The sequence below is a fragment of the Carcharodon carcharias genome, chromosome 12 (genome assembly GCF_017639515.1).
Source record: "Carcharodon carcharias isolate sCarCar2 chromosome 12, sCarCar2.pri, whole genome shotgun sequence".
Lineage (NCBI taxonomy): Eukaryota > Metazoa > Chordata > Chondrichthyes > Lamniformes > Lamnidae > Carcharodon > Carcharodon carcharias.
The window spans coordinates 33,614,150-33,639,636 of NC_054478.1; the positions used below are offsets into that span (position 1 = coordinate 33,614,150).

General features: G+C 42.4%; 1 protein-coding gene across 2 annotated transcripts in view; it reads right to left on the minus strand.

The window, feature by feature from the left end:
• LOC121284966 (protein mono-ADP-ribosyltransferase PARP14-like) overlaps nucleotides 1–25,487 on the minus strand; it is a 58,525-nt gene that overhangs the window by 15,696 nt on the left and 17,342 nt on the right. For both annotated transcript variants that reach the window (XM_041200965.1, XM_041200964.1), the window contains 12 exons: nucleotides 23,986–24,037; nucleotides 21,582–21,716; nucleotides 20,841–20,903; nucleotides 19,342–19,518; nucleotides 19,046–19,230; nucleotides 13,836–13,884; nucleotides 12,966–13,100; nucleotides 11,059–11,121; nucleotides 7,176–7,352; nucleotides 5,169–5,335; nucleotides 3,753–3,876; nucleotides 684–746 (listed from right to left, as the gene is read on the minus strand). In XM_041200965.1, coding sequence (XP_041056899.1) covers nucleotides 684–746; nucleotides 3,753–3,876; nucleotides 5,169–5,335; nucleotides 7,176–7,352; nucleotides 11,059–11,121; nucleotides 12,966–13,100; nucleotides 13,836–13,884; nucleotides 19,046–19,230; nucleotides 19,342–19,518; nucleotides 20,841–20,903; nucleotides 21,582–21,716; nucleotides 23,986–24,037 — 1,390 coding nt within the window. The remainder of the gene's footprint in view (nucleotides 1–683; nucleotides 747–3,752; nucleotides 3,877–5,168; nucleotides 5,336–7,175; nucleotides 7,353–11,058; nucleotides 11,122–12,965; nucleotides 13,101–13,835; nucleotides 13,885–19,045; nucleotides 19,231–19,341; nucleotides 19,519–20,840; nucleotides 20,904–21,581; nucleotides 21,717–23,985; nucleotides 24,038–25,487) is intronic.

Consider the following 25,487-nt stretch of genomic DNA (forward strand, 5'->3'; position numbering starts at 1 on the left):
GTCCATCCAAAATAAACCAAAAGCCTCCCCATTCCAGCATCCAACTGTTTCTTAAATAATTTGATTGCTTTTGTCTTCACTGCTAAATCTGGCAGTCTATTCTATGCATTGATCACTCTGTGGGTGGGGGGGAGAATTTAATGGACTTCCTGGGGGTCTCATCCACTGGCTGCAGAGCTTGTGAGAGCCCCACAGTGCCTTGTTTTTGGGCCAAATTAAGTCACTTAACTGGACAGTGTCAGGTCTTCCCTAGGATCCAGGACCCCGAGGGCGGAAGTTTTGCCCATTGAGAGCCGCCAGCCAATCAGAGACTGGCAGCTCTATTGAACACAGTGCCATCAGGGAGTTGGTGATTTCTGGCAGTATACCACAGGTGAACAATGGCGAGAGTGGGGTCGCAGGCTGGGGGTTGCGGGAGAGGTTGGGTGGGGGGGTGACCACAAGAGCAAGGGGGGATGTCTTTCTGTGCTACCCCACTCCCCACCCACCCTTTCTGATGGTGGGTCCCTTGGTCAGACACTAAGAGCCTTTGAACAAGTGACCCTTTAGTTCCTCCACTTTCTGAACTTAGAGCTGTTACTAGCATTAACTTTGCACTCATTATCTTCTGGCAAACAATTGCCAAACCCATTTTGAGCTTGCATTTATCCGCATGAAGAGGCAGATGCTCTACAGTTACTCACCCAGTTGACTACATTCATCCACGACTGATTGGCCTGCTGCTTTTAGAATAGCACCAGAAACCCCTGCAAAGTGGAGAAGTTAATTATTGAGGCTGAAAGGCAATTCCCATTTTACAAAGAATTTAACTTTTGTACTAAAGATCTGTAAATTTCAGCAGACCCCTAATGTAACTGAATACTGCCATGCGATCTATGCTGGGTTAATATGACCTTTTTATCTGATAGCATATCAATTTCCAATGAGGGCTTGCATCCACTTTTTTTCCACTCTCTCCTCTGGAAGGAATCCTTTTCTCTAGGTCAGATGTCTCCTGAAGGGAAGAAGCCAGGGCAGATGGCTTGGTTCTAGTCCACTGCTTTTAGCTGACGTTAGATTCGGGTTCGATAAGGAGAAAAGTTGATCAGTCATCCCACTCCTGACCACTTTCCTGTGACACCTGCTGGAAGTGTGCATTTGTGGACAAGATAAGGCTTAGTTATGAAGTCCTCATGGTATAATAGCTTGCCAACACTTACTGTCAAAGCTTACATACAATAAAGCTCATTTGGAATATACATGAGGTGCCCCTGGAGCTTGACCCCATCAAGGAGTTAACGCAAACTTGGAAGCAAATCAAAAAGGAAAAATACCATAGACCATCTATGAGATCAATTATCCACATAGTTCCGTATCTTTACAGTTCAAAACAGATGAAAACACAGTTTAAGCTTCTCTCATAGTAGCTAACTGTAAAAGGGAATTTTGCACTGATATCCCAGCTGTAATGAGCCTCTAAAAACAAATTCTTTCAGACATTATTTCACATAATCATTTGTCCGGCTGAATCAGTTGGCAGCAATCTCATCTGACTTAGAGGGCTCGATACCATCCAAGGTGAATGGGAGATGCTTCAGGTGGGTTGGTGAGACAAAAAGTTAAGAAGAGTGAAAAGTGACCCTGTCCTGCTGCATACGCAGCTTATCCTGGTTTTCAAATTGCTCCGTGGCCTCACCTGTGATCCCCTCCAGCACCACCACCCTCCATCAAATCTTTGCTATTCCAACTCTGGCATCTTGCACATCCCCATTTTTAATCACTCCACCACTGGTGGCCCAGCCTTCTGTTGCTTAAGCCCTTAAGTCTGTAATTCTTTCCCTAACCATTGCCACCTCTCTAGCTTTCTCTCTCCTTCCTTAAGACCAACTTTATTAAAACCTTGGAGAGGAACACAGTTAACTGTATTCCTCTCCGCAGATGCTGTCAGACCTGCTGAGTTTTTCCAGCTATTTTTGTTTTCGTTTCAGATTTCCAGCATCCGCAGTATTTTGCTTTTAATTTATTAAAACCTTTCTTTTTGACCAACCTTTTGGTTATCTGCCCTAATATGTGGCTTAGTGTGAAACAAGGGGACAGTACTGTCAGGGGGTCATGCTGTTCTCTATAGCCGTGACTGGGAGTCCTCAAGGTTGTGTTGCCTGCCGGGTGCCAGGGTTAAGGACTGGGCAATGTTTGACTGGGCTAGAGAAGAACTTGGAGTGGGAGGGAGATGATCCAGTTGTCATGGTCCATGTAGAAACCAATGACTTCGGTAGAATTATGAATGAGATTCTGCTAAGAGAGTTTGAGGAGCTTAGTCACAAATTAATAAAAAGCAGAACCTCAAAGGCAATAATCTCTTTATTGCTACCTGAGCCCCATGCAAATTACATACGGACAAACAAATTAGAAGATTAAATACAAGGCTGAAAGAATGATGTGGTTCATCAGAGTTCATGAAGCAATCCACTGGTGCAGGAAAGAGGGAGTTGTCCCATTAGGATGGATTCAAGTTAAAATAGGCTGAAACCACTGGTAAATCAAACAACAGGGCAGGTAGATAGGGCTTTAAACTAATGAGGGTGACGGAGGTTCAGATAAGAGTAAATTCATCAGCCTGAAAACTCAAAATTATAGTGTAAGGTAGTGATTTAGATAAAATTAAGCAGGATGCATCAGGAGGGTATTAATGACTAAGGCCAAAATGGGGAAATATAGTGAAATGTTAAAATTAAAGTCGCTCTATCTTAACGCATAAAGCATTTGTAATGGGATAGATGGGTTAACAAGAATAATTAATGGCACAAATAGAGATACATGATCTAAAGCCCTCTCTGATCAAGGTTGGGAACTAGATATTTGACGATATTTGACTCTTAGAAAAAAAAGGCAAAATTGAAAAGAGGTGGAGTAGTCCTGATAATAAAGCGCGAGTCAAAGGCAATAGTGAGAAAGGAGCTTAATCCAGGGAATCAGGGTGTAGAATCAGTATGGGTGGAATGAAGAAATAACAATGGGCAGAAAACACTGGTGTGAAGAGTTTATAGACCCCCTAACAGTAATCTGAGAGCTGGACAGAATATAGACAACTTTGAAAGATCAAAACCAGTGCATCCACTATCTCTGCAGTCGCTCTTTTAAAACTCTAGAATGTAGGTTATTAGGTCCAGGGGAATAGTTGGCTTTTAGTCTCATTAACTTCTCCAGTATTTTTTTTTCTTTCCTCATATTGAATACTTTCAGTTCCTCGCTCACATTAGACATTTGGTTCCCCATAATTTCCAGTATGTCCTCTGTGTCTTCCAGAGTGAAGACAGGCACAAGATATTAGTTTAATGCCTCTGCTATATTCAACGGAGGTTCATCCATTACCTTCTGAGGTAGACAATTCTACAGAATTCCCTTTCCTGTGAAGATATTTCTCCTCATCTCAATCCTAAATGATCAGTCTCTCATCCTGAGATTGTGCCCCCGTGTTCTAAGTATACCAGCCAGGAAAACAACCTCCTAATGGTTATAGTATTGCTCTTCTTACATGCTCCTCTAATATCCTGAACTATATGCTGCATAGTGGTGTTGATGTAAAAGATCAGCCATGACCTTATTGAATGGTGTAGCAAACTCAAGGGGTTCTAGTTTACTCCTACTCCTATTTCTTATGTTATTCTAGTACTCCTGTGAAGCGCCTTGGGATGTTTTATTGAGAGCAAAAGGTCATTAATAATGCAAGTAGCTGTTAGAAAACTGATGTGTGAACAAACATTGCCGCTCACCCTTGTTTCGGTTAAGTTTGACATTTGAGCAGTTTACAATGGCGTCAGTCTGTTCTGCTGTGATATCACCTTGAAGAGCTATCACTTTTACTTTGCCAATGTTTATCTCCTTAGCCTTCAACATCTGAAAGAAAAATTGTTGAGCGTTAAAAATATTAGGATTCTTTTCTTTCTTTCCACCCGTACTTCATCCTGACCAAGAGAGTAAGCGTTCAGCCTGTTCCTGGGCTTTCACTTGTAAAAGAACACGACACAATTTTAACTCTCGGGTGGCAAAGTGAACGACCGGCCCATCAGGAGGCGCTCGATTTAAGTGGCCAGACCTCATTAACTTTCTGAGTTCCTGGCCAATATGGCGAATAAAATCAGGTGGCGTGATGCTGTCACTAATGGCCCCAGGGGCACGATTGCTGCCATAAGGGAATTTGCACCATGGAAGAAAACCAGGATAGAGGAGAATCAAAGTTTCCTTGCAAGACCCAGAGAAACACTTCTGATCCTCTTAACCTACAATGGAATTGAAAAATACATTAAAAATATACCTTGCTTGGGGCCTCTTCTGGCCCTGGCTCCTGGTCCCAGAAGCTTGGCCTGGCAAAGAAACCATCAGTGCTCCTCTGCACAAGCCTTAGGTTAAAATATTGGGCAGAATTTTCTGCCTGTTGAGCGGGTGGGCCTGACCCAATCTCTGGCGGGCGGGGAGCCGATCCCCACCGGAGAAGCGGGCCCCACCACCATTTTACGTGGGGGCATCAATTAAGGCCCACCCAGCATGATGTCCGGCGGGAAGCGCTATGCACTTCCTGTGCGGGCGGGCGGGGGGATTCCCCAGAAGAATGCACATTCCCTGAGGCTAAGTGTTGCCTCAGGGAGATCGCTGACACTTTTAAAAACATTAAAAATAGAAAAAAAATCTTTAACATGTCCCATCTCACGTGACAATGTCACATGAGATGTGACATGTTCATAAATTACACTAAAATTTTATTAAATCCCTACATGAAATATCCCGCTGGTGGATGAGCTTTCATGTGTTTTCTATTGCCCTCTGAGGCTCCTTAAGGTTGGATGGGCAGGTACACGAAATACTTTAATTGATCTTGTCAATAGCCTCAATTGGCCATTGACAGGTTGGCGGGCCCGCAGCTGATTTTGCTGCGCCCCCACCTTCCTGAAATTTAAGTGGAGCCCTGCCCCTTGCTCGCCAACGGCAAAATTCAGCCCATTAAATTTGGTCCAAATGATCCCTCTGGGCTGGGGTGAGTATTCTAGCCAGAAAGGCTGGGGTGAGTATTCTAGCCAGAAAGGGGCAAGAAAGGAATGTGTAAGTTCCCCATACTTCATTTTAAAAGCCCCTCCGTCTGATTTCATTTTAAGGCTGCAAAATGTCGTAGCTAATTTTAAAGCTTCTCTTACCTGTTGTGATTTTTGTTGCAAGACATCAGAAAAGACGTCGTAGACTTTATGATCGTAGACAACAACGTAAATGAATGTAATCACTGATGGCTTGGTTTGTGATAAGTGATTTCCAAATCCAGCCAAAATACTTTCAATAGCATCCTGCGGCTTCACTCCTCCCATTCCTGAAAAAGGACAAAGTCTTAGCAAAATGAAATTAAGATGAAACCAGAAGCGGATCTAAATCAATGTTAGACATATCTTTGGTCAAATTATTGACTTATATTACCAGTATCAGAGAGAGAGAGGGGTCGGGGGAGGGGGAGGGTGCCTCCCTATTATTATGATATGCCAACTGAATGCATTTGACTTTTCAAACATAACTAACTGTGGCAAATATTTACTGATTCGACCTACAGGTTGTCAGCACATGAATCAACCTCACATCCTTTGTTAAGCTGTGTCCTGTATTATACTTATATATATAATTTTGTGTGGGCTGCGCTGCTCCACTAATAAGTCCAGGTGGGACCTTTGGGCCGGATTTTCAAATGCTCAAGGCGTCAGGAGCTGGTGAGGATGCGATTTGAAAATCGCAGTTCTGGAGGTCTTCTCAGGATCCTGACACCTCTCGGACAGTTTCAAATCTTCAAAGTGCTGACGGGTTTGGGGGAGTGAACAGGGACCTGGCTTGCCACCAATTAATGGCCCATTAACCAAATATAGGAGCTTGTTAAAGGGCTGGAATATTCAGGAATGTGATTTTTGAAGTTGATTTTGGCGAACCCGAACAATGCTCGCATGTTAGTGCGCAGCTGTCGGCTTCATCCCGAGTTCCTAATGAGACGGTGAAAGTTATTGGGCCCTTGGGTAATATATGCCGGGACGTGTGCATTACCTTAGTTAGACCCGGTTGCCTTCATTCCCAACCTTTATCTGCCATGGGCTTCTGATTTGCTGCTTGTTCTCTTCAGCAAGGCAGTGGCAAGGTCCAACATGGCACGTTCTGATGAAGAGTCTTACGGACTCGAAACGTTAACTGTATTCCTCTCTGCAGATGCTGCCAGGCCTGCCGAGTTTTTCCAGCTATTTTTGTTTTTGTTTCAGATTTCCAGCATCTGCAGTATTTTGCTTTTATCCAGCATGGCTAATGCCTGCCTTTGCCATTGGCACCAAGCAGGCAGCTCCACCTCCTGGAATCACGGTGCCGAGCTTGCTTCCTGCCTAATTAGGGCTCTTACGGTTACAAATAGCATCACATGAGTGACGTAGCTGTGGGACAGGGTCAGCACCTGGAATTTATCTGGATGTTGGATTCTCGAACCCATTTTGAAAATCTGACCCTATAAGTCAACAGTTGTACAAGTCAGATTACTGGGTGCTATCAGAGTATCACATTCAATGAGACACTAGTTTGGAACCTCTTCTGACCATTTATTAGTGAGCACTGAGCAGCAAATATCAGGTAAGCAGCTCATAACTTGAGCAGTGTTAACATGATGCACATTATCCAGTGAGATCAAAAAATGTTTTAACAAGGAAGCTGAAGACAATGACGAAGCAACGTTAAATAATCAGACGCTAACATGGATTGAGCCATGCAGATCCAGCTGGTCTCTACTTTCAACTCCTGTCTCTGTTCAGTTAGTTAATCATAGTCAAGACAGCAGTTGAGGATGCGAAGGTTGGTCTATTCCTGGGTTGGGTTGGGTTGGGGGGGTGGTGGGGGGGTGGGGGGTGAGAATTTGCCCTAGTTTTTACACCCAATTATTATTGACAACAGTTGCTATAAGTGTACATGTGTTGGATAAGAAACAAATTATGCCTAGCTGCGATACCATTATAGCTGAAAGCCAGATGATGTGCATTGTCAAGAGACACACATGAATAATAGTCATTTAGAAGAGGTGCCGGAGGCACACTGGTTCTCATGGAACTGTATCTCAGCAGCAAACAACACCTTCAGGAGAGGAGAGAAGTGGAGTAGAGGAAAAGATGAAAATCTTGTGTCCTGACTGCAGTTACCTGTTCCTAGAGCAGGGAAAGATACTGTGGCAATCTGATTTAGTTCACATTCCTGCAATACTTTTTCTACTGAGGCTGTTATCATGGCTGGACTAGTTTGGCCGACCATATGAATGATGTAATCGCAGGCAAGATTTCCACTTCCAGTGACTACAACACCATCATTAGGCTGAGAACCTAAATAAATCACAGACATGAAGTTAAATAAAAACTACATCTATTTTCTCTACCTATGAAAGCTCAATAACATAAATGCATTTAAACAACATCCACAACTGCAGAGTCAGAAAATAATTATTACACGCTTAGCTTTGTTTTAAGTATATAAAAACACAGATGATTATGAACAAATGATGCTTTAGGAAAACATGTCACCAAGCATCTCCAAATGCTAGATACCGTTAAGGTTGTATATGGTGAATCACTCTTCCTGGTTAGAATAGAAATTCTCCCATTGTTCATGTCTGGAACCCGCACTGGTATAAATGACTGGGACTGATTTTACACACATAGGCCAGAATTTTTATCTCGTTGGGTGGGCTCGGGAGGGGAAGTTGGGAGCGGTCGGGAAGTCGAGTGCCGCCTCTGATTTCACGCTGGGCAGGCCTTAATTCCGTGCTGCAGCACTCAGCGCTGCCTGTGTGTTGGGGGGCCGGGGGGGGTGGTGGGGGGTAGGAGCACGAGCACGCAAGTTTGCGCATGCGTGCAAGTGCTCACAGGAAAAGTTCCCTGAGAGCTGCCTCAGGGAGATGAAGATATAAAAAAAAGTAAAAATAAAGCATTTTAAGGTGTTAAAAATCATGTCCCCTCATATGACTCTGTCACATGAAATTAGAAATTAGTATGAAATTTTGAAAGCATTTTAATGATGGATTGAAACCTGATTCCACCTGTGGATGAGGTTTTGCAAAAAAACGCAAATGAGATGAAGTAAAAATTATGGCCATAATTTGCATGAAACTATCCTCCACTTCCTGCATTTGGCTGGAGAAATCAACCTACTTTTATCCAGAGTAGTATGGCTGTAGTTTCAGTCATGAATTCAATTTGCTGTAGTTCATAGGGGCTCTTTTTAAATAGACTCTGAAGACTGTTTACTGTAGTTCACTGTTTAAATAGACTGTCTTGCTTGATTGAATAGACTTTGTTTTCTTTGCTGTCTTGTTGAATAAGTAATGGCCCAAATCTCAGGTCAGCATCAATGCTGCGCGCATTGACATTGCCCGCAAAGATTTCTATAACCCGACCCTTTTGCGAATTTTCAACCAAGACTTCTGATCCCAGCTTTAGCATCGAAGGATCAGCATAGCCATCACCAGGAAAGATCGTTGTGTCATGTCCCTTTCTCATAACAGTAGCTGCCGTATTCAGGCGAGTTTTTAAAGGTCCAAGTCCTTCAGTAAGTGAGTGGGTTAGTGAATGGATGAGTGGGTGAGGTGCGTGGGTAAGTGAGTGAGGCAGTGATTGGGTAGTGAGGTGGTTGAGCCGGGTAGTCAGATGGTCGGGGAGGTAGTCGGGTGGTTGTGGGGTAGTAGAGTTGAGGTGAGCAGTTGGGTCAGGGAGGTACATGGGTCAGGTCAGGTCGGGGTGTTGGTTGTGGGGCTCAATTCAGTTAGCTAATAACTGAGCTAGACCAGGTATTAACCAATATAATATTTCCATGGTAAGTATCCAGGTAAGTTGCATGTATCTGTCTCAAGTCTCTGACATTGAGCTCAGTGCCTGAAACTTTTGCCAAGGCAGTGGAAATCAGCCCATCGGAAGTTTAAACTTCAAGTGTAATTTCAGCACATGTGTGTGTGTGTCAGGACTTCTGGAGGGCCCTGACACGCATCTCCCAACTTAAGTCCTATCTCCATCGATCCAGATACCGGAAGACTTGGGCCGATGTTGGTGGTGAGTGCTACTGTAAGTCCCACCTCAAACTCACTGGCTTACATAGTGCAACTTATTGGCCGGCACAGTGGCATCAATAGATACTCTGTATAATTAATGCTCAATTGTTAAGCTACAATATAATCTAATCCGGCACCATGTAAAGAGAGCACTTGTCAAACATTGTAATTGGACATCAGCATGTATTTGCACATGTGTATTATGTGTCGTTCTCTACTTTTTAAGTAAATACTTTGTCTCTTAGATTAGCTGCTCAAGGCAAGACTATTTCAGAAAGTTTTATGTGTTTTAGAAGCAAGAATTGCATTTATGTAGCACTTTTTATAGCTCAGGATGTCTCAAAGGCACTATTCTCATGTCAGCATTTATGACATGCCAAATAGTTACAAATCTCAAAAGAGTAACAAGTGATTTCATGGCTCAGAATTCTTATTTAATTCCAGAAAGAGTGGGCAGGATCAAGAAACTGCTTCCAAAAAAAACTCCCCTTCCCACAAGAATTGTTTGAAAGAACTGCAAAAAATTGCTTTTCAAAGGAGTATACCTCACTGGCTGTCTACTTATATCTGTCATTTCTGGTTCAAAACTGCTCATCTATGTGGACCAGCCTCAACAATTCACCATTAAAGTTTGTCACTTTCAATGACACTAGCTATGATACAGCTGCCTGGTAGTTTAATCTCGTATGAAAGTATATGGTAGACCGACGCTAATCATCTTTTGAAATGATGTGAGCGCATAGTGGGAACACTACATGTTAACCAGAGACAAGAAATGAGCTTCTTGTTCTTTCGGGCCATGCTATCCCAGTTTAACTTGTGTGTTAGATGTTATTTTAGTTCATAGGAAAATTAAAATTTACGATGGGAGCAGAATATTTTTGTTGGGAATGAAAAAGCCTGAATTGTAATAGGTTATAAGAGTCTATCATACTTGAACTTTAGGAGCAGCCAGATAGGCCACAATAGTCATTCCTGGTAAAGTCCTTCATCTCATTAGTTCAGTCATTCCAGATCTGGTTTAGCTGAAATTAAATGCTACGTAGCAAATAAAAACAAGAAAAATGCTCGAAACGCTCAGCAAGTCAAGTAACACTTGTTCAGAAATGGTTAACATTCCAGATTCTGGAACATTAACCTTAGTTTCTCTCTCCATAGATGCTGTATTCATTGCACAATACCTTGCTGCAATGGTTACAGAGGCCAAATGTGCAACAATTTCCAAAGATAGTTTTGCGGGTGGTCATGATTGACGGGCCCGGGAGTGGTCGGGAAACAGACCCCCGACTGCGATCGGCCCCCGTCTGTGGTTTCAAGCTGGCTGGCCAATTAACAGCCCAGCTAGCGTGAAGCATACGCTATAAAAAGCTCAGCGCTGCCGGGGTGGGGGCGGAAGGAGGGTGGGCGATGATGTTTCCGTGGGTGTGGACGAGCGCTGAGAGAAAGTTCTCTGAAACCAGAGAGCTGCATTAGGGACTGCAGACCCGAAGACCATGAAATAAAGCTTTGAAAATCAGGAAAAAGATGTCCAAGCATCACAGTCAGGCACCTGAACATATAGATGATAAAAATGCTGTCCACAGGTTTTCATTTTTATTTTGGTTAATAACAGAAACCTCGACCCACCCTTGGATGAGGATTGATGAAAAATGTAAAGTCCGGCTGGCTGATTCGCGTGTCCATCAACTGTAAGATTGGACAGGCCATGAAAAATCAGAGACAATTGCACCATTAAGTGTGAACTTCATCTATTGACGAAGACCATGACCAATCATATCTAGTTTGAGCACTCCAACAATATCAACAGGTCCTCGTGGCCAGTAACAGAGAAAAATATCTTGCTCAGCTAGCCTTCGACTGTGTTCACAAAAGTAAAAATTGTGATCATTGGAGATTGCTGATATGAATTGCATGCCTCAAAAGTACTCAAACGTCTAACTGGAGATTTGAAAAAATATAATACACATCTATACATATTTGTAACTTACCCAGCTTCTTGCATTCATCTGTGACAGCACTGCCAGCAGCTGCAAATATTGCCCCTGAGACACCTAAAAAAACAATCACACGACAAAAATTGTGGCTATCTAATTTATTTTTAATTATGACAAACAACTTTGGGTAAATTTTCTGCCCATCCATAAGTCAATCCTCAGAACATGTGGCCTTTTGCACTTATATAACATGTTGTTACTGCAAAGAAATGAACGCAATATACAGAAGGTGGAATGGTTTACTTTGGAAGCTTCATTGAGTTTCTAATTTCAGCCCAAAACATAGGATCTTTCCCAAAATAAGGAAGGGAAAATTGTAAGAGTCATTTCCAGGATCGGCAATTTCCTCCTTGTGTCCAACTGAAAGTGCTATCATCTCAGCCACAGTTGATATATGTCCTGAGATCAGGAGGAAGAATATTGTATAGAAAACAATAGGGGTAGCTTACCATCAATTTTAAGAGCAAAAGCAAATGGATCAGAAAGCCAAAGAGAACCTTTCTGACAACCCTATTCAAAACTGACTCTGATCTCTGCATTTTTATTCTAATTAAGTAAAATGTGCCACCACTGCAACCCTCCTGTTCATTTCATTTCCAAATCTTGACAATCTTGCAAGTGCAGTAGCAATAATTGCTATTGTGAGCCCCTACAAATCAGGGAAGAGACATCCATCTTATGTCAAAATATCAATTGCAACAAATTATTAACAGTTTCGTACTGACAACCACAAATTCTAGCGAAAAGAATTCTACTTGTCTCATTAAATAGTGACAAGATGACACCTGGCAATGCTTAAGGAAATTATTACCTATTCGTTTTCTAGTTTCCAAAAAGCACTATGCTGTCCATGAAATGATCTCTCCAACATTATTCCAAATCCTTTCACTGGTCATGTGCAACACACTACAATCCACCTTTTAACTCTATACACTATGGCTCATTGTGATCAATGTCAAGCCAAGCAGGTAACAGATAATTGTATTTCAAATACCAGGAGGATAGAAAGAAACAGCTCCCATAGACCAAACTAAGGACCCTAGCCCACAGTCAACTTTTAGGGCAGAATCTTCTGGTCGGCGTGCGGGGTGGGGGGGGGGGGACTGGAGTCAGCTGCGTGCCCGCCGAGCTGTCAATGGCCTATTAAGGCCATTAATCAACTAATTGAAGTAGTTGTCAGGGCTGCCGGTCCAACCTTAAGGTTGGCAGGCAGGCAAAGAGCCCAGGCAGCCTTTGCAGTTATCATGGAATCTCAGCCAGGGGTGGGATGAGGTTTCGTGAAGGGTTTATAATGTTAATAAAAATTTTTATTAAAATTCATAGACATGTCCCAGCTCATGTGACACTGTCATATAAGGGGACATGTCTGAATAATTTTTAAAATTTTTTTTTTTCACGTTTTCATTATCAAATGAATCTCCCTGAGGCAGCTCTAGGCCTCAGGGAGATTTCTGTGCTCTTTCATGCGTAAGCACGAAAGAGTGCAGGCCCCGACTCTACCTCTTTCCCCCCCCCCGCCCGCACAGATAGCGCTGAGCACTTCCGGGTGCGTGTCATGCTGGGCGGGCCTTAATTGGCCTGCCCACATAAAACGGCAGCGCGCAGACGATCGCGGGTGGCATTCGGCTGCGTGCCTGCTCCAGCCCAGCCTGCCCGATGGGGAGAAAATTCTCCCCTTAAAGCTGAAATCCCAGTTTGCCAATTTCCTTTCATTTTATTTTTAAGATCCCAGAGTACTAATGGAAGTTTTAAGTTTCATATGTGTTTGGGTATTCCTTAATTGACAAAACTCACCAAATCTATTTCATTACAGGGTTGAATATTTTATTCAAAAGTTCAAAGATTCGACCAAATGAAATTCTAAGGTCTAAGGGTTTAAATACAAACAAAAGTTAACTTACCGGAATTGAGATCCAGTGTTGTAGTTGTGGAATTTACTATTGCGTTCACATTTTCCAGGGTTATGTCTCCTTGCTTTACCTCCACAATAGCATTATGGATTTTCAGCTGTGTAGACAACAACCCTGTCTTTTGAGCTGCAGAGTAACACAGAGATTTGCTTTCACTTGGCATCAGAAATGCTGTTAGTTCATGTCAGGAACTGCAATGCATACTATCACCCTCAGTCCATCAAATGCTTATATCACTTCCAAAATAGTGTCATGCACTAGAGAAGGGTGGGCTATTGATTTGCCCTGCTTCATCAAGGTGCCAATTTAACTGGTTATTCCCAATCCAAATTGGTCACAAATTTAGAGTTTGCAGATTACCAGCAGTGTGCCACTGTTTGGATGCAGAATTTGGGTTCGGAACTATTGTGCACTTTAGCTACTTACAGTAGCCTGGTGGAAAATGTGGAGACTGGTCTGCAGGGTTCCCGTCCTATTGATTACTGCCATTGTTGAAGCAGGACATTCAGTAAAAACATAGGAGGTTTTCAGTGAGCCAAATCATATATACATGTTTAAACAATTGCAATTTATGAAAAAAAAAAATTTATTCTTTCGTGGGTTGTGTGCATCGCTGGCCAGGTCAGCATTTTGATTGCTCATCCTTGACTGCCCTTGAGAAGGTAGTGGTGAGGCACCTTCTTGAACTGGTGCAGTCCGTGTGGTGCATGTACAGCCAGAGTGTGGTTAGGCAGGGAAATATGAAGTTAAATATAAGGTATAAATTTTACCTCTTTACAGAATTAGCTCAGGGGCCAGATACAGGTTTGTTGTAAGAATAAAGACAATCATTTTACAGGGAAGAATGGAGGTGACCATTACCTGGTGGGATGTAGCTATGTTGAAGATTTGCAGTCATCTGTGCTGTGCCCTAAAATGTTCAAATTTGAAAAGAGAGAGGCAATTTAATACAATGTCTTGAATGAGTTAACAAAACAGAAATATTTACAACATCCTGCTCTCTGACACTGAGTGAATTCAGTATCATTATTTTTCAATAACTAAATTAGTTCCTGTGAGATGTCAAGATGTACAAAACAACAGTTTCAGAGAGACTGAAAGCTGTTTAACAAACAATTTATTGAGATGAAAAACTGGCTGCTACAGGTTTGCACTCTCACTACCTCATTGTGACAAATGTTCATTTTGAATTATTTCCATTCAATATGAAATCAAAAACATTGCAAACTAAAATAGAATTGGTGCTTTCTATCGTAAAATTTGTCTCATTCTCTACTTTGAGTCTTGCTCTTTAACCAATCATTACCATAGATAATACCTTAAACAAAATTTGTATTCCTGGTGAGTAGATACATAACAAATTATATTGCACACTACTGTTACATTCTGAAAACATCTATCACTCCACTCATGATTCAGAACATTTGGAGTGTTGAAAGTTCTGCCCTCATGCTTAATTCATGTTTTAGGTTGTAGCATTTATTTCATGATGACAACTGAAATTATAGTGTAAATGCAGCCTTCATACTAAATAAAGACCTAACACTGCAGCAAAGTGGTGACACCCCGTGGATGGAAGTATCACTTTATATTATTCCAGAGTCAGGGCAGGCCTTAACTTTGCATGTTTAGCATAGGAATCTGCATTATACTAGGCACAGTTAAATTTTTCAGAGGAATTCTTCCTTTTAAGTGCCTGGGTAAGGCAGAGCAAAAAGTAGTGGAAATTCATGATTCCGGATCTCCAAACTCTGTACTTATCCAGGAAATTGGGGCACTTTTCCTGAGGATCGAGGTTTGCTTGTGCCTGCGGCAGGTCCGCGAAATGCAGAATTGTTTATAGGCCTCATAACAGTAATAACAATGTTGGACAGAATATAAATCAGGAAATTAGAAAAACGTGTAAGAAGAGTAATGCAATAATCTTGGGGGGCCTCAACCTTCATATGGACTGGACACGCTTGGAGACCAAGTTCATAAAATGCATTTGAGATTGTTCCTAGAATGATATGTTGAGGAACCATCTAGAGAACAGGCTATTTTGGATCTAGCATTGTGCAATGTGATAGGGTTAATTAATAATCTTGTAGCAAAGAATCCACTGGGGAAGATTGATCATATGATAGAATTTCATATTAAGTTTAAGAAATTGTGGTTAAATATGAAACTAAGGTCAGGATTTGCACATTTCTAGCCATAGTCAATGAACCTTTTGCCAGTCTGTCAAATTTTCCATCCCACCTGCAATGATTTCTGCTGCCGGTGGGACTGGAAAATCCCACCCTAGGGCTTTAAATGTAAACAAAGCCAATTACTGATTTGCGAGGGACAAGTTTGCTGGGGTAGATAAAAGGATGTGGTGGTCAATAAATATAGCAAATTATAAATAAATAATTCAAAATGCTCAGTGCATATACTTTCTTTGAAGAATAAAAACCCACTGGGAAAGTTGCAAAGCCGTGACGACCTAGAGAAGTTAGATAGTATTAGATTAAAAGAAGCTTACAATGTTGCCAAAAAGAGCAGTGACCCTGAGGATTAAAAATTAGCAAAGAAATTTATAAAGGCGGGGAAAATAGATCTTGAGATTAAGCTAGCATGAAATATAAAACAGATCATAAGAGCTTTGAAAAATATATGAAAAAGAACTAAACATAAGTTCATTCAAGGGAGAGAGAGCAGAAATTACAAAGGGAAGAACGAAATGGCAGAGACATTAAACAAATATTTTGTGTCTATGAGAAGACACTAAACATTCTGGAAATTGTGTGGAGCCAAGAGTCTAATGAAAGTGATAAACTTAAAGTAATTAATAATAGTGAAGAAAAATTACCGGAGAAATTAATGGGATGAAAAGCTGAAAAATCGACTGGACCTGATGGGCTTTAAAAGAGTTGGCTGCAGAGATAATAAACGCATTGCTTTTGATGTTCCAGAATTCCCTAGATTCTTGAATGGACTCTGTGGGTTGTTTGTTAGAGGAAGGAGAAAAACAGTAGCAGGGAAAATGTGAGAATGTATTCTTAACCATATGGTAACAGGACACTTGGAAAGCCACAATATGAGTAGGCAGACTCAACACAGTTTATGGGAGGGAAATCATGTTTGACAACTCTACCAGAATTTTTTGAGGGTGTAATTAGCAGAGTAGATAAGCGGCAACCAGTAGATATAGCATATTTGGATTTTCAGAAGGCATTCAATAAATGCCACATAAGAGGTTGCCTCGCAAAATTAGCGCTCATGGGTTTTGGGATATTAGAATTGATTAAGGATCGGTTAAAGAACAGAAAACAAACAGTAGGAATAAATGAATCACTTTATGGATGGCAGGATATTCGGAACTGGTGGAGTGTTGGTATGGATCAGCTCTTGGGTGAAAGCCATTTATAATCTGTATTATTGACTTAAATAAGGGGATCAAGATTAACACATCCAAGTTTACTGATGATACAAAGTTAGGTGAGAAAGTAAACTGTGAGGAGGATGCAAAGAGGCTGCAGTGGATATAGACCAGTGCTTGGGCAAGGAGCTGATAAATGGAGTATAATGTGGGGAAGTGTGAAATTATCCACTTTTGCAGGAAAAATGGAAAAGCAGGATATTATTTTAAAAGGTTAGAAACTAGTAAAGGTTGGTGTTGGGGAAACGAATCACAGAAAGTTAAATGTAGGTACAGCAAGCAGCTAGAAAGTAAATTATGTGTTAGCCATTATTGCAAGCAGGCTGGAGTAGAGTAATGTCAACTTGCTGCAATCATCTAGAACCTGGAGTAGTGTGTGCAATTTTGGTCTCCCTACTGAGGAAAGGATAGAGGGGTGTAATGGAAGTTCATTAGATTGATTCCAGGAATGAGAGAGCTGGCCTATAAGCAGAGATTGAGTAGAATGGCCCTATATTCCCTGGAATTTAGAAAAATGAGAGGTGATCTCACTGAAATGTATAAAATTCTTAGAGTACTTGACAGGTAGTTATTGAGAGATTCCCTGGCTGGAGAATCCAGAACTTGGAGTCAACTTTGTGTAAGAAGTTGGCCATTTGGGACTGGGGTGCAGAGAACATTCTTCATTGAGGGTGTAAGACTTTGGAATTCCCAACCTCAAGAGACTGTGGATGCTCAGCCAATAAGTATATCCAAGACTGAGATCAATAGATAAGTAGGGATTTTGGAGATAGAATGTATAGGTGGACTTGATGTACAAGTCCAGCTATGATCTTATTGAATGGCGGAGTGGGTTCAATGGGCCATATATCCAGCTCCTGCTTCTATTTCTTATGTTCTTAGACATGCTAGTGAGGTAGGATAGGCTATTTAGTCCTCAATTCTTCTCTCAACTCCAAAAGGATTCTCAAAAAGGGGCTTGTGCCCAACGCCCAGAGGGGCAAAGAGTAAGAAGGGTGAGCCTGACTAAAGGTAAAATACTCTTTCATTATGCTACTGGACATCTTTGATTAGGAGACCATTAGCTGCTGATGTCTGACAGATTGGAGTTTTTTCTGGAGTGGTTGGATTTCTGCCCCTTGTTTCTAAGTGCGGGGTCCTGTCAGAGGTTGGAGCTGTTTGAATGTTAATCACCTGAGTCTGGAAATCTAGGTTGGTTCGAATCACATCAGTGTGACTGCACTTTAGGGGTGTTTCTCCCTGAATAGTGCCTGAACGTAAGAGCTTTAGAGGGAAAGCAATCCTTCTGCAGATTTAGGAGGAATTTCTATATTAAACTCAATCATACTGGGATAAACAATTTGCTGAAATGTCTTAAAGAAGTGACCACATCTGGATTACAGTTTCTAGTTCTGAAAGCTGCCCTGTAAAAATGATATATTGGCCTTGGAAAAAGTATAGCATAGATTTACTGGAATGTTACTCGGGCTCTAAGGATTAGATTATGAGGAGAAATTACATAAAAAAGGTTTGTATTTCCTGGAAGATAGAAGATTTCGTCAAAGTATTTAGGACTTTAAAAGGAATTGACAGGATAGAAAGAGAGAAAGAAGCCTTCTCCACTGGTGGGAGAGTCTAGAACAAGAGAACATGAAATTTATATCAGAGCCAGGTCATTCAAGAGAAATATTAGGAAATACCTCTTCATGTGAAGGATCATAGAAATGTAGAACTCTCTCCCACAAGATGCGTGAAATGTGATCTCAATTAATAATTTTGAATCTGGGATCAATAGATCTTTGCCAACAAAGGGTGTTAAGGGAAATGGAGCCAACACAGGTGGATGGAGTTAGAATACAGGTCAACCATGGTCTCACTGAATAGCGGAACAGGCTCCTATGTCCCTGTGTTCTTAAAATAACAGCATTGCATAAGTGAAATGGTAAGTTATTAGTTTCTACTTTTTAATCAGAAAAATTTTCCCCCTGCTGGCAGGGCAGTGTGGGAGCGGGCGTGGGCGGACGCGCCTCTGATCCATTTTATGTGGGCGGGCCAATTAAGGCCCACCCAGCGTGACGTCCGCCAGGAAGCACTATGCACTCCCTGAGCGGGCGGGCGCACAAAAGAGTGCACTGATCTCCCTGAGGCTAAGTGCTGCCTCAAGGAGATTGGCTCCAAATTAAAAATTGTTATACAAATGATAGAAAGATTTCCCTGACATGTTCCCTCATGTGACACTGTCACATGAGTTGGGACATGTCCCATAACTTTTATTGAAACATTTATTAAAAATTTAAATACCCTCATTAAACCTCATCCTGCCTGTGGATGAAGTTTCATGCTTTTTCTGAAGCCTGCCAGGGCTCCTGGCCTGCCTGCCAACCTTAAGGTTGGACGGGCAAGTCCATTAACGAAGTTAATTACTTTCTCAATGGCCTCATAGGCCATTGACAGGCTGACCGGCACGCAGCTGACTCGGTTGCGCCCCTGCCGGCCTGAAAATGGAAATGACGCGGGGTGATGTCGGGAGTTCCACCCAACGTCATGCCACGTCATTTTATGTGTCGGTGAGCGGGCCCCACCCACACCCCCCCCACCCCCTCCGCTCACCGACAGGAATATTCTTCCCAATGTGTTCTGCTATGTGAGAGATAGCGAAAATGAAATCCTTTCAGGATGCAAAGATTACCACTGTGCCCACATCGAGGCTCAACTTCTTCACGTCAAAAGCATCAGCAAAATTGTCATAAATATATGACTCAAATGCAATAATCGAAATGACTTTCATCTTGGACAATGCAATAGTCGAGAAATAATTCTCCATTCCACTAAAGACTGCGTTGATGGCAGTTTCACAACTGATGCCACCTTTACCTGAATAAAATCCCAAAAAAAAACATTAGTAAGTCTCAGAAAATTAAGAGCAAAGTAAAAATAAATCACAGAATAAGCTGACCAAACTGCACATATGGGGGTAGAGATTACCTGTCCCAATGGCTGGGAATGCTACAGTAGTGATATCCAGCTTTTCACATTCCTCAAGGACCTTGTGCACTGATGTTGTGATGCCGGCTGCTAATGTGGGCCCGACCATGTGCACTATATATTCACACTGAAGCTGGCCACCTTTGGTGACTACAACACCATCGTTTGGCTGTTGACCTAGGGAAGAAATGAGTGGAAGAAATTCACCCTCATTAACCTCTAACTGCAACATTGTTAAGAATACACTTATGTTCACAGCCCAAAGTAGCCGATACACTATGTTATCTCTTCTCCCATATGAAAGCTGCAGTAGATATTTTCCCAGCTGAGATATGTACCATTCAAGTGGAGGTTCTGTCGAAGGGTCATGAGGACTCGAAACGTCAACTCTTTTCTTCTCCGCCGATGCTGCCAGACCTGCTGAGTTTTTCCAGGTAATTCTGTTTTTGTTTTTGTGTTGGGATACTTGCTGGGCATCGCATAGTCAGTCTTTTGTACAAGGTTTGCATGAAACGGATTTTTTTTTCTTTAGCTCTGACAAAGCTGCCACAGGCTAGTTATTTTTAAGAATGCTGTTACTTAAATTTTAGGACAGGCAAGATATGATAGAGCCTTGTCCAGCAGAATTCAATTTGTCGTAATACACAACTGGGTGATAACCAAGACATTAGCTTTGAAATCCCAGTGGAAGTTGTGCCCACAATCGTTATGCCATCATAATCCTGTACCAAAGCCAGGACAAGGGGTAATTTGAACAATTGAAATGGGCACCTGTGTTTGCAGTGGGGTTACAGAGGCACTTGCTCTCCTGGAAGCCAGCATAACCTAAGAGTATCCTCCAGTGGAGGATACTGCTAAGTGATTGAGGCAAATGCAAACATGCCAAGTTTTTAAATAACTGCTCTCCTATGACATGAAGCCTTTGACCCAGAGGCACTGATTGTCATTAACTTTGGCCTAGAACAGAGCCTACTCTATCTCAGCAGACTTGGGTACCATTGGTCAATCTGAAGGGATTCCCAAAATTGCCCAGGATGACAACCCATTACACAGACATTATCCCCAACGGCTGTCAGGATGTTACAGCAGAAGCAGCCACCCAGCTTTCCCCCTCCCATCTGTTCAGTGTCATCCTGTTAAACAGGCTTCAGTGTAAATCACCTTCATTTCATCAGTAAATAACATGAAGTTTTGATACTTTTACAGTAACATAGATCCAGCAGATTGGCATGAGCATCAGCACATCTCTCATTTCCATCAAAAGTTTCTCATAAATCTTATATAATAAATCTTATAATAAATCATAAATTGATCTCTTCAACTTCATGCTGCCCCCTTAATCTCTATTGTCACTTTTTAGTGTCTTTTTTTCTCCCAATTGTTATTTGCTTTGAGACTTACTCGATGTGAGAGCTATTATACAATTATCATACCAATGTAGTTACTTCTTCAAGCATACATTCTAGAAAAACACAACTCTGGCTAAGAGGTACCAGTACCTAGGGCTTTGCATTCATCCTCCACAGAGCTGCCTGCAGCTTTTAGTATTGCACCGGACACACCTGCAGGTAAAATAAAACAAAAATACAGATGTGAAGGAGAGAACAAGACATTTGCTATTTGGTGATCCAGATTCATAAGTCAGACACAGATTCTTTTTGTGAAATTTGCGCAATTCTAGCATTGGATGACGATAATGTAAAATGATCAGTGATGAATTAACTGCTCATCATTCACCGCGATTGATTTACTTTTCACTGGGGTGTGCGGTGGGGTGGTTAAGCCTAGAGCTGAATGTTATCTATGGAACTCAGATGAGCATCACTGCTCCTGCAGCCCCACAAGGGAAGTCAAGAAAAAATAATATATATTAGCTTTTCAGTGGTTCTTTTGGCCCAGATGTAGTCTCATTCTCATTTGACAGCCTCATCCACAATAACTTCCTTGTCCAGGCCACTGATTAACGTAACAGTTGGGCCTTGATGATATCATAGAAGCCCAATTTACTTATTTAAAGGAAGACCCCACCAGTTCTTGATAAATGTCCTTTCTGCCTGCTCAGAAGAAAAGGTTAAAATTGGAAGCTGTAGGAAGCGGGCAAGAATGGAGCAGGAAAGTTCCCCAGTTGTTTTTATCTACCCACCCACCAGTTTCCGTCAAGGTTGAATGCACCCCATGTAGTGGAAAGTTTACCATTTAGTTTGCTATTAATATTTAGATTTATTATCTCTTAAACTTACCAGAATTTAAGTTCAATGTGTTGTTGGTAGAATTTACTATGGCATCTGTACTTTCTTGGGTGATATCACCCTTTTTCAGTTCTACAGTTACCCCAGATATTTGTATTGCTGGGACTGTTGGCGTTGGTGTAGGCACTGCAAAGAGAGCAAAGCAGAGTTGCAATTTGTTTAGAAATGGACATATTTCAACGGTGCAGCCCTCATGTAGGGCTGGATTTTACATGCCTCCACTAGGTGTGTTTTTGGCTGGGGGGGGTAGGGCACATAAAATAGGGCAGGTGCCAACCTCACCACCTTCCGGCCCATCCCCGAGCTCACTCCCATAACATGGTAGCGGCAGTGTCAGGAAGGTTAAGAAGATGTAGTTGCACAGCGTGGGCATGGGTGTTGGTCACATGTACATAGCGTTCACTATTGTAGATAAACTGCCAAGAATGTCTCCTTGTCTACGGCTCCTTGTTCTGATGAGCAGTGTTTGTGTCACTCAGATGTGAAACCATGGTTCTTGCACAATATAAAGGCAGATGTCTCAGTCCAGGGTCTCTTTCTTGTGTGGTGTGTAACCTTCAGACCAAAATGATGGTCCAGCTGTACACTCACTGGACACATTAGTGATGCCTGCGCCTCGATGGTGCTTGTTATTGCTGCCAGAATGTCATGGGCAGACATCACAGATTTCCATAATTCTCTCTGTGTGCTCTCAGCACCTTCAAGGTGGGGCTGCCCCCCATCTCTTCAGCATCTGTGTCTGGTGATGGTGTGCTCCTAAAGGGGACAGATGCTGGAGGCTGACAAAGGACCATGTGCATTTAAAATTTCATGGCTGAGTCTTCATGAAATGACCATGATCACAGAGGGCAAGCAAGCTGCCCTCAGCCAGACAGGAGCCAGACATTCACAGCGGCAAAATAAAGATCTATGGAATGTCCTCAATGTGTATCACCCTCATCCTCCTGGAATCTATCAATTAAGCTGAATTTTTTGCTGAAAAGGTTAAGCAGCCTTTGCACTTTTTTAGGAAACCTCATCCACAGGCAGGATGAGATTTCCTAAAGCAAATAAAAATTAAAAATTTTAAAATTTAATTAATAACATGTCCCTGCTCATGTGACGGAGTCACGTGGGGGGACATGTTTCATTACATTTTTATTTTCTTCCTTATATATAATTCCTCATCTCCCTGAGGCAGCTCTGTGCCTCAGGGAGATTATGAGGTGTGCACTTGCGTGCATGTGCGAAGGTCACGCTCGCCCCACCCGCTGTGGCTCGCGTTTCACGCTGGGGTGGGTCTTAATTGGCTTGCCAGTGTGAAATTGTCTTCCGGTCCCGATCGCGGGCGGCACTCAGCTTCCTACCTGCACCGCCCTGCCATGGGTCAAGTTCTGCCCTGGAACTTGTTCTAACATGAATTTGATTATGCATGATATTAAGAAAGATATGGCACTTAAGTTTGAAATGAAATTTAAATTTTAAGGCCTCCGACCCAGAAGAAATAGCCTGATAATGACTGGAAGGACCTGCCGCTCCATTCTCACTATCACTGTGGCAGTGGCCTATTTCCCAAGGCCTATTGCTGGGCAGCCAGAGCAGCCTCCTGGGCTAGGTGGTAGACACAGTTAAAGTGATGCATGAAAGACCCCGACTGCCACTTTTTGACCAGGCTGGGCAGCCATTGTGCCTTGCATGCTCCAGCCAGTATCAGCTGGAGGTTTGGCCAAAGGCAATTCATTCTTCTTTCTTTTTGTGGGACTGAGCGGAGCAAAAGTACAAGTCTACAATTACAGCCTCGACCAAGGCCACAGCATCTCAGTGCCCCCGACCCCCTCTCCTCCCCCCCACCACCAAACTCCAGGCTTCAGGCCCACATCTCGCCCTCGATCCTGTTTCCTTCCAACTCATGGGTTGGTCAGTCTTGAGACTGACTCTGCCTGAGGCTTACGATCTCTGATCCCAGCTCACCACTTCAATGCACTGAGACCTGGCCATTAAAATATTCCAGGCCGCCAGGGTTGTGGCTAATTGGTCAGCACATGTTTCTGACCAAGCTGATGATGCGGGTTTGCCAGTAGCTGGGGGGGGATAATACACCCATTGGTCTCCATCTGTTTCAAGAATCTTGAAACAAAGCTCCTACAATCACACACCAGATGGACCTTTGCACACACAGTACAAAGGGATCTCAGGACCATCATTATAATGAGGGAATGAGTTAGATACCAAGAAGTTGCAAAAATATTATTTCAATCAGGCTATATGGCAAAGATTGACATAGCTGATAAACCATCATGAGAATAAAGTCAGTACAACCATGTTTTTTTTTAGAAATGGCTGCTGTTCCATATGCATTTTGTTTAAATTGCCAATTCTACCATCTTGTTTTAAAATTGTACCAATGATATCTTACCTTGAGGAGAAGGCATTGGTAACTTCAGGGCTTGTTTCTGTTGTTTTATAACCTGATCAGCAAAAGAAAAATTGTTTACGAGCAGGCAGGTCTAAATATTTTACCAACAATGCGTTATTCCTGAAAATTGTTGAACAAGTTTAGATTCTTCTAGGTCCCCAGCAACACAGATGCCAGTCTTCAGTCAAATTCAATTCACTCTACTGTCATGGTGACGTTTCATTCGCATGTGGAATATTAGTCTTTAATTTCATTGGCTGTTCAGATATATATTGAGCTTAAAAGGAATTTTGCCAAGCAAAGATGTTGACCTTAAACTGGCTGCAGAAGTCACTTGACCTACGATTTGACCAAGTATGGAAATTTCTGGACATAGGAGTCTTGGTGAATTCCTGCAGTTCATCGTGTGGATGGTAAACACTGCTGCTACTGTGCGTCAGTGGTGGAGGGAGTGAATGTTTGCGGATGTGGTGCCAATCAAGTGGGATGCTTTGTCCTGGATGGTGTCAAGCTTCTTGAGTGTTGTAGGAGCTGCACTCATCCAGGCAAGTGGGGAGTATTCCATCACACTCCTGTGGCGGGCAAAGACAACCAACAACAATATAGAACCTAACTACCTCCCCTTGACGTATATCATCGCTAAATCCCCCCACCATCAACATTCGGGGGATTACCATTGACTAGAAATTTAACTAGACCAGTCATATAAATGCTGTGTCTACAAAAGCAAGTCAGGGACTGGGAATTCTGCAACGAGAACTCACCTCCTGAATCTCCGAAGCCTGTCCACCATCTTCAAGGCACAAGTCAGGAGTGTGATGGGATACTTTCCACTTGCCTGAATGAGTGCAGCTCCAACAGCACTCAAGAGGCTCGACACAATCCAGGATAAAGCAGCCCACTCAATTGGCACCCCACCTTAAACATTCCCTCCCTCCACCGACAGTGTACTATCATCGAAGCTTAGTTGGATGGCACAGAGAATGGACACACTGCCTTTACACATCCAGCTCAAATTGATGGGAAAAAAATCTTTGCATTCTATTGATATGAGGATTCCGTGTGAATTGATTCTGGACCATCCTAATCCAGTTCCTAATGGGCAGTGGGCTCATGAATGTAAAAAGCATCCATAATTCAGTCCTAACCTCACAATCTGAATGAGGCAGAAAATGAAAACTCTCACACTGCTGCAAAAAATCGCAAATGAACCACAGAAGTGAAAAAGTTTTCAGTGCCCTGGATGCCAACCCTTTTTGCCAACACCAATATTGGAGGCAACACACTTCCTGAGTGTGTGCTTCATGTCCGCCATTTGATCTATTACCCTGATCTGGTAAGATCTGATCAGAATAACAGGTGCTGTCAAAGTTCACAGTGACTTTAAAGGGTTACTTCCTTGCAGGGATGCGCACCACCTGCTCTGGTGCTTGGATCCCCATTTTCTTTTTAACTTCATCATCAGTCTAATACCGGATACCATGGCCTCCAATAGGATTACC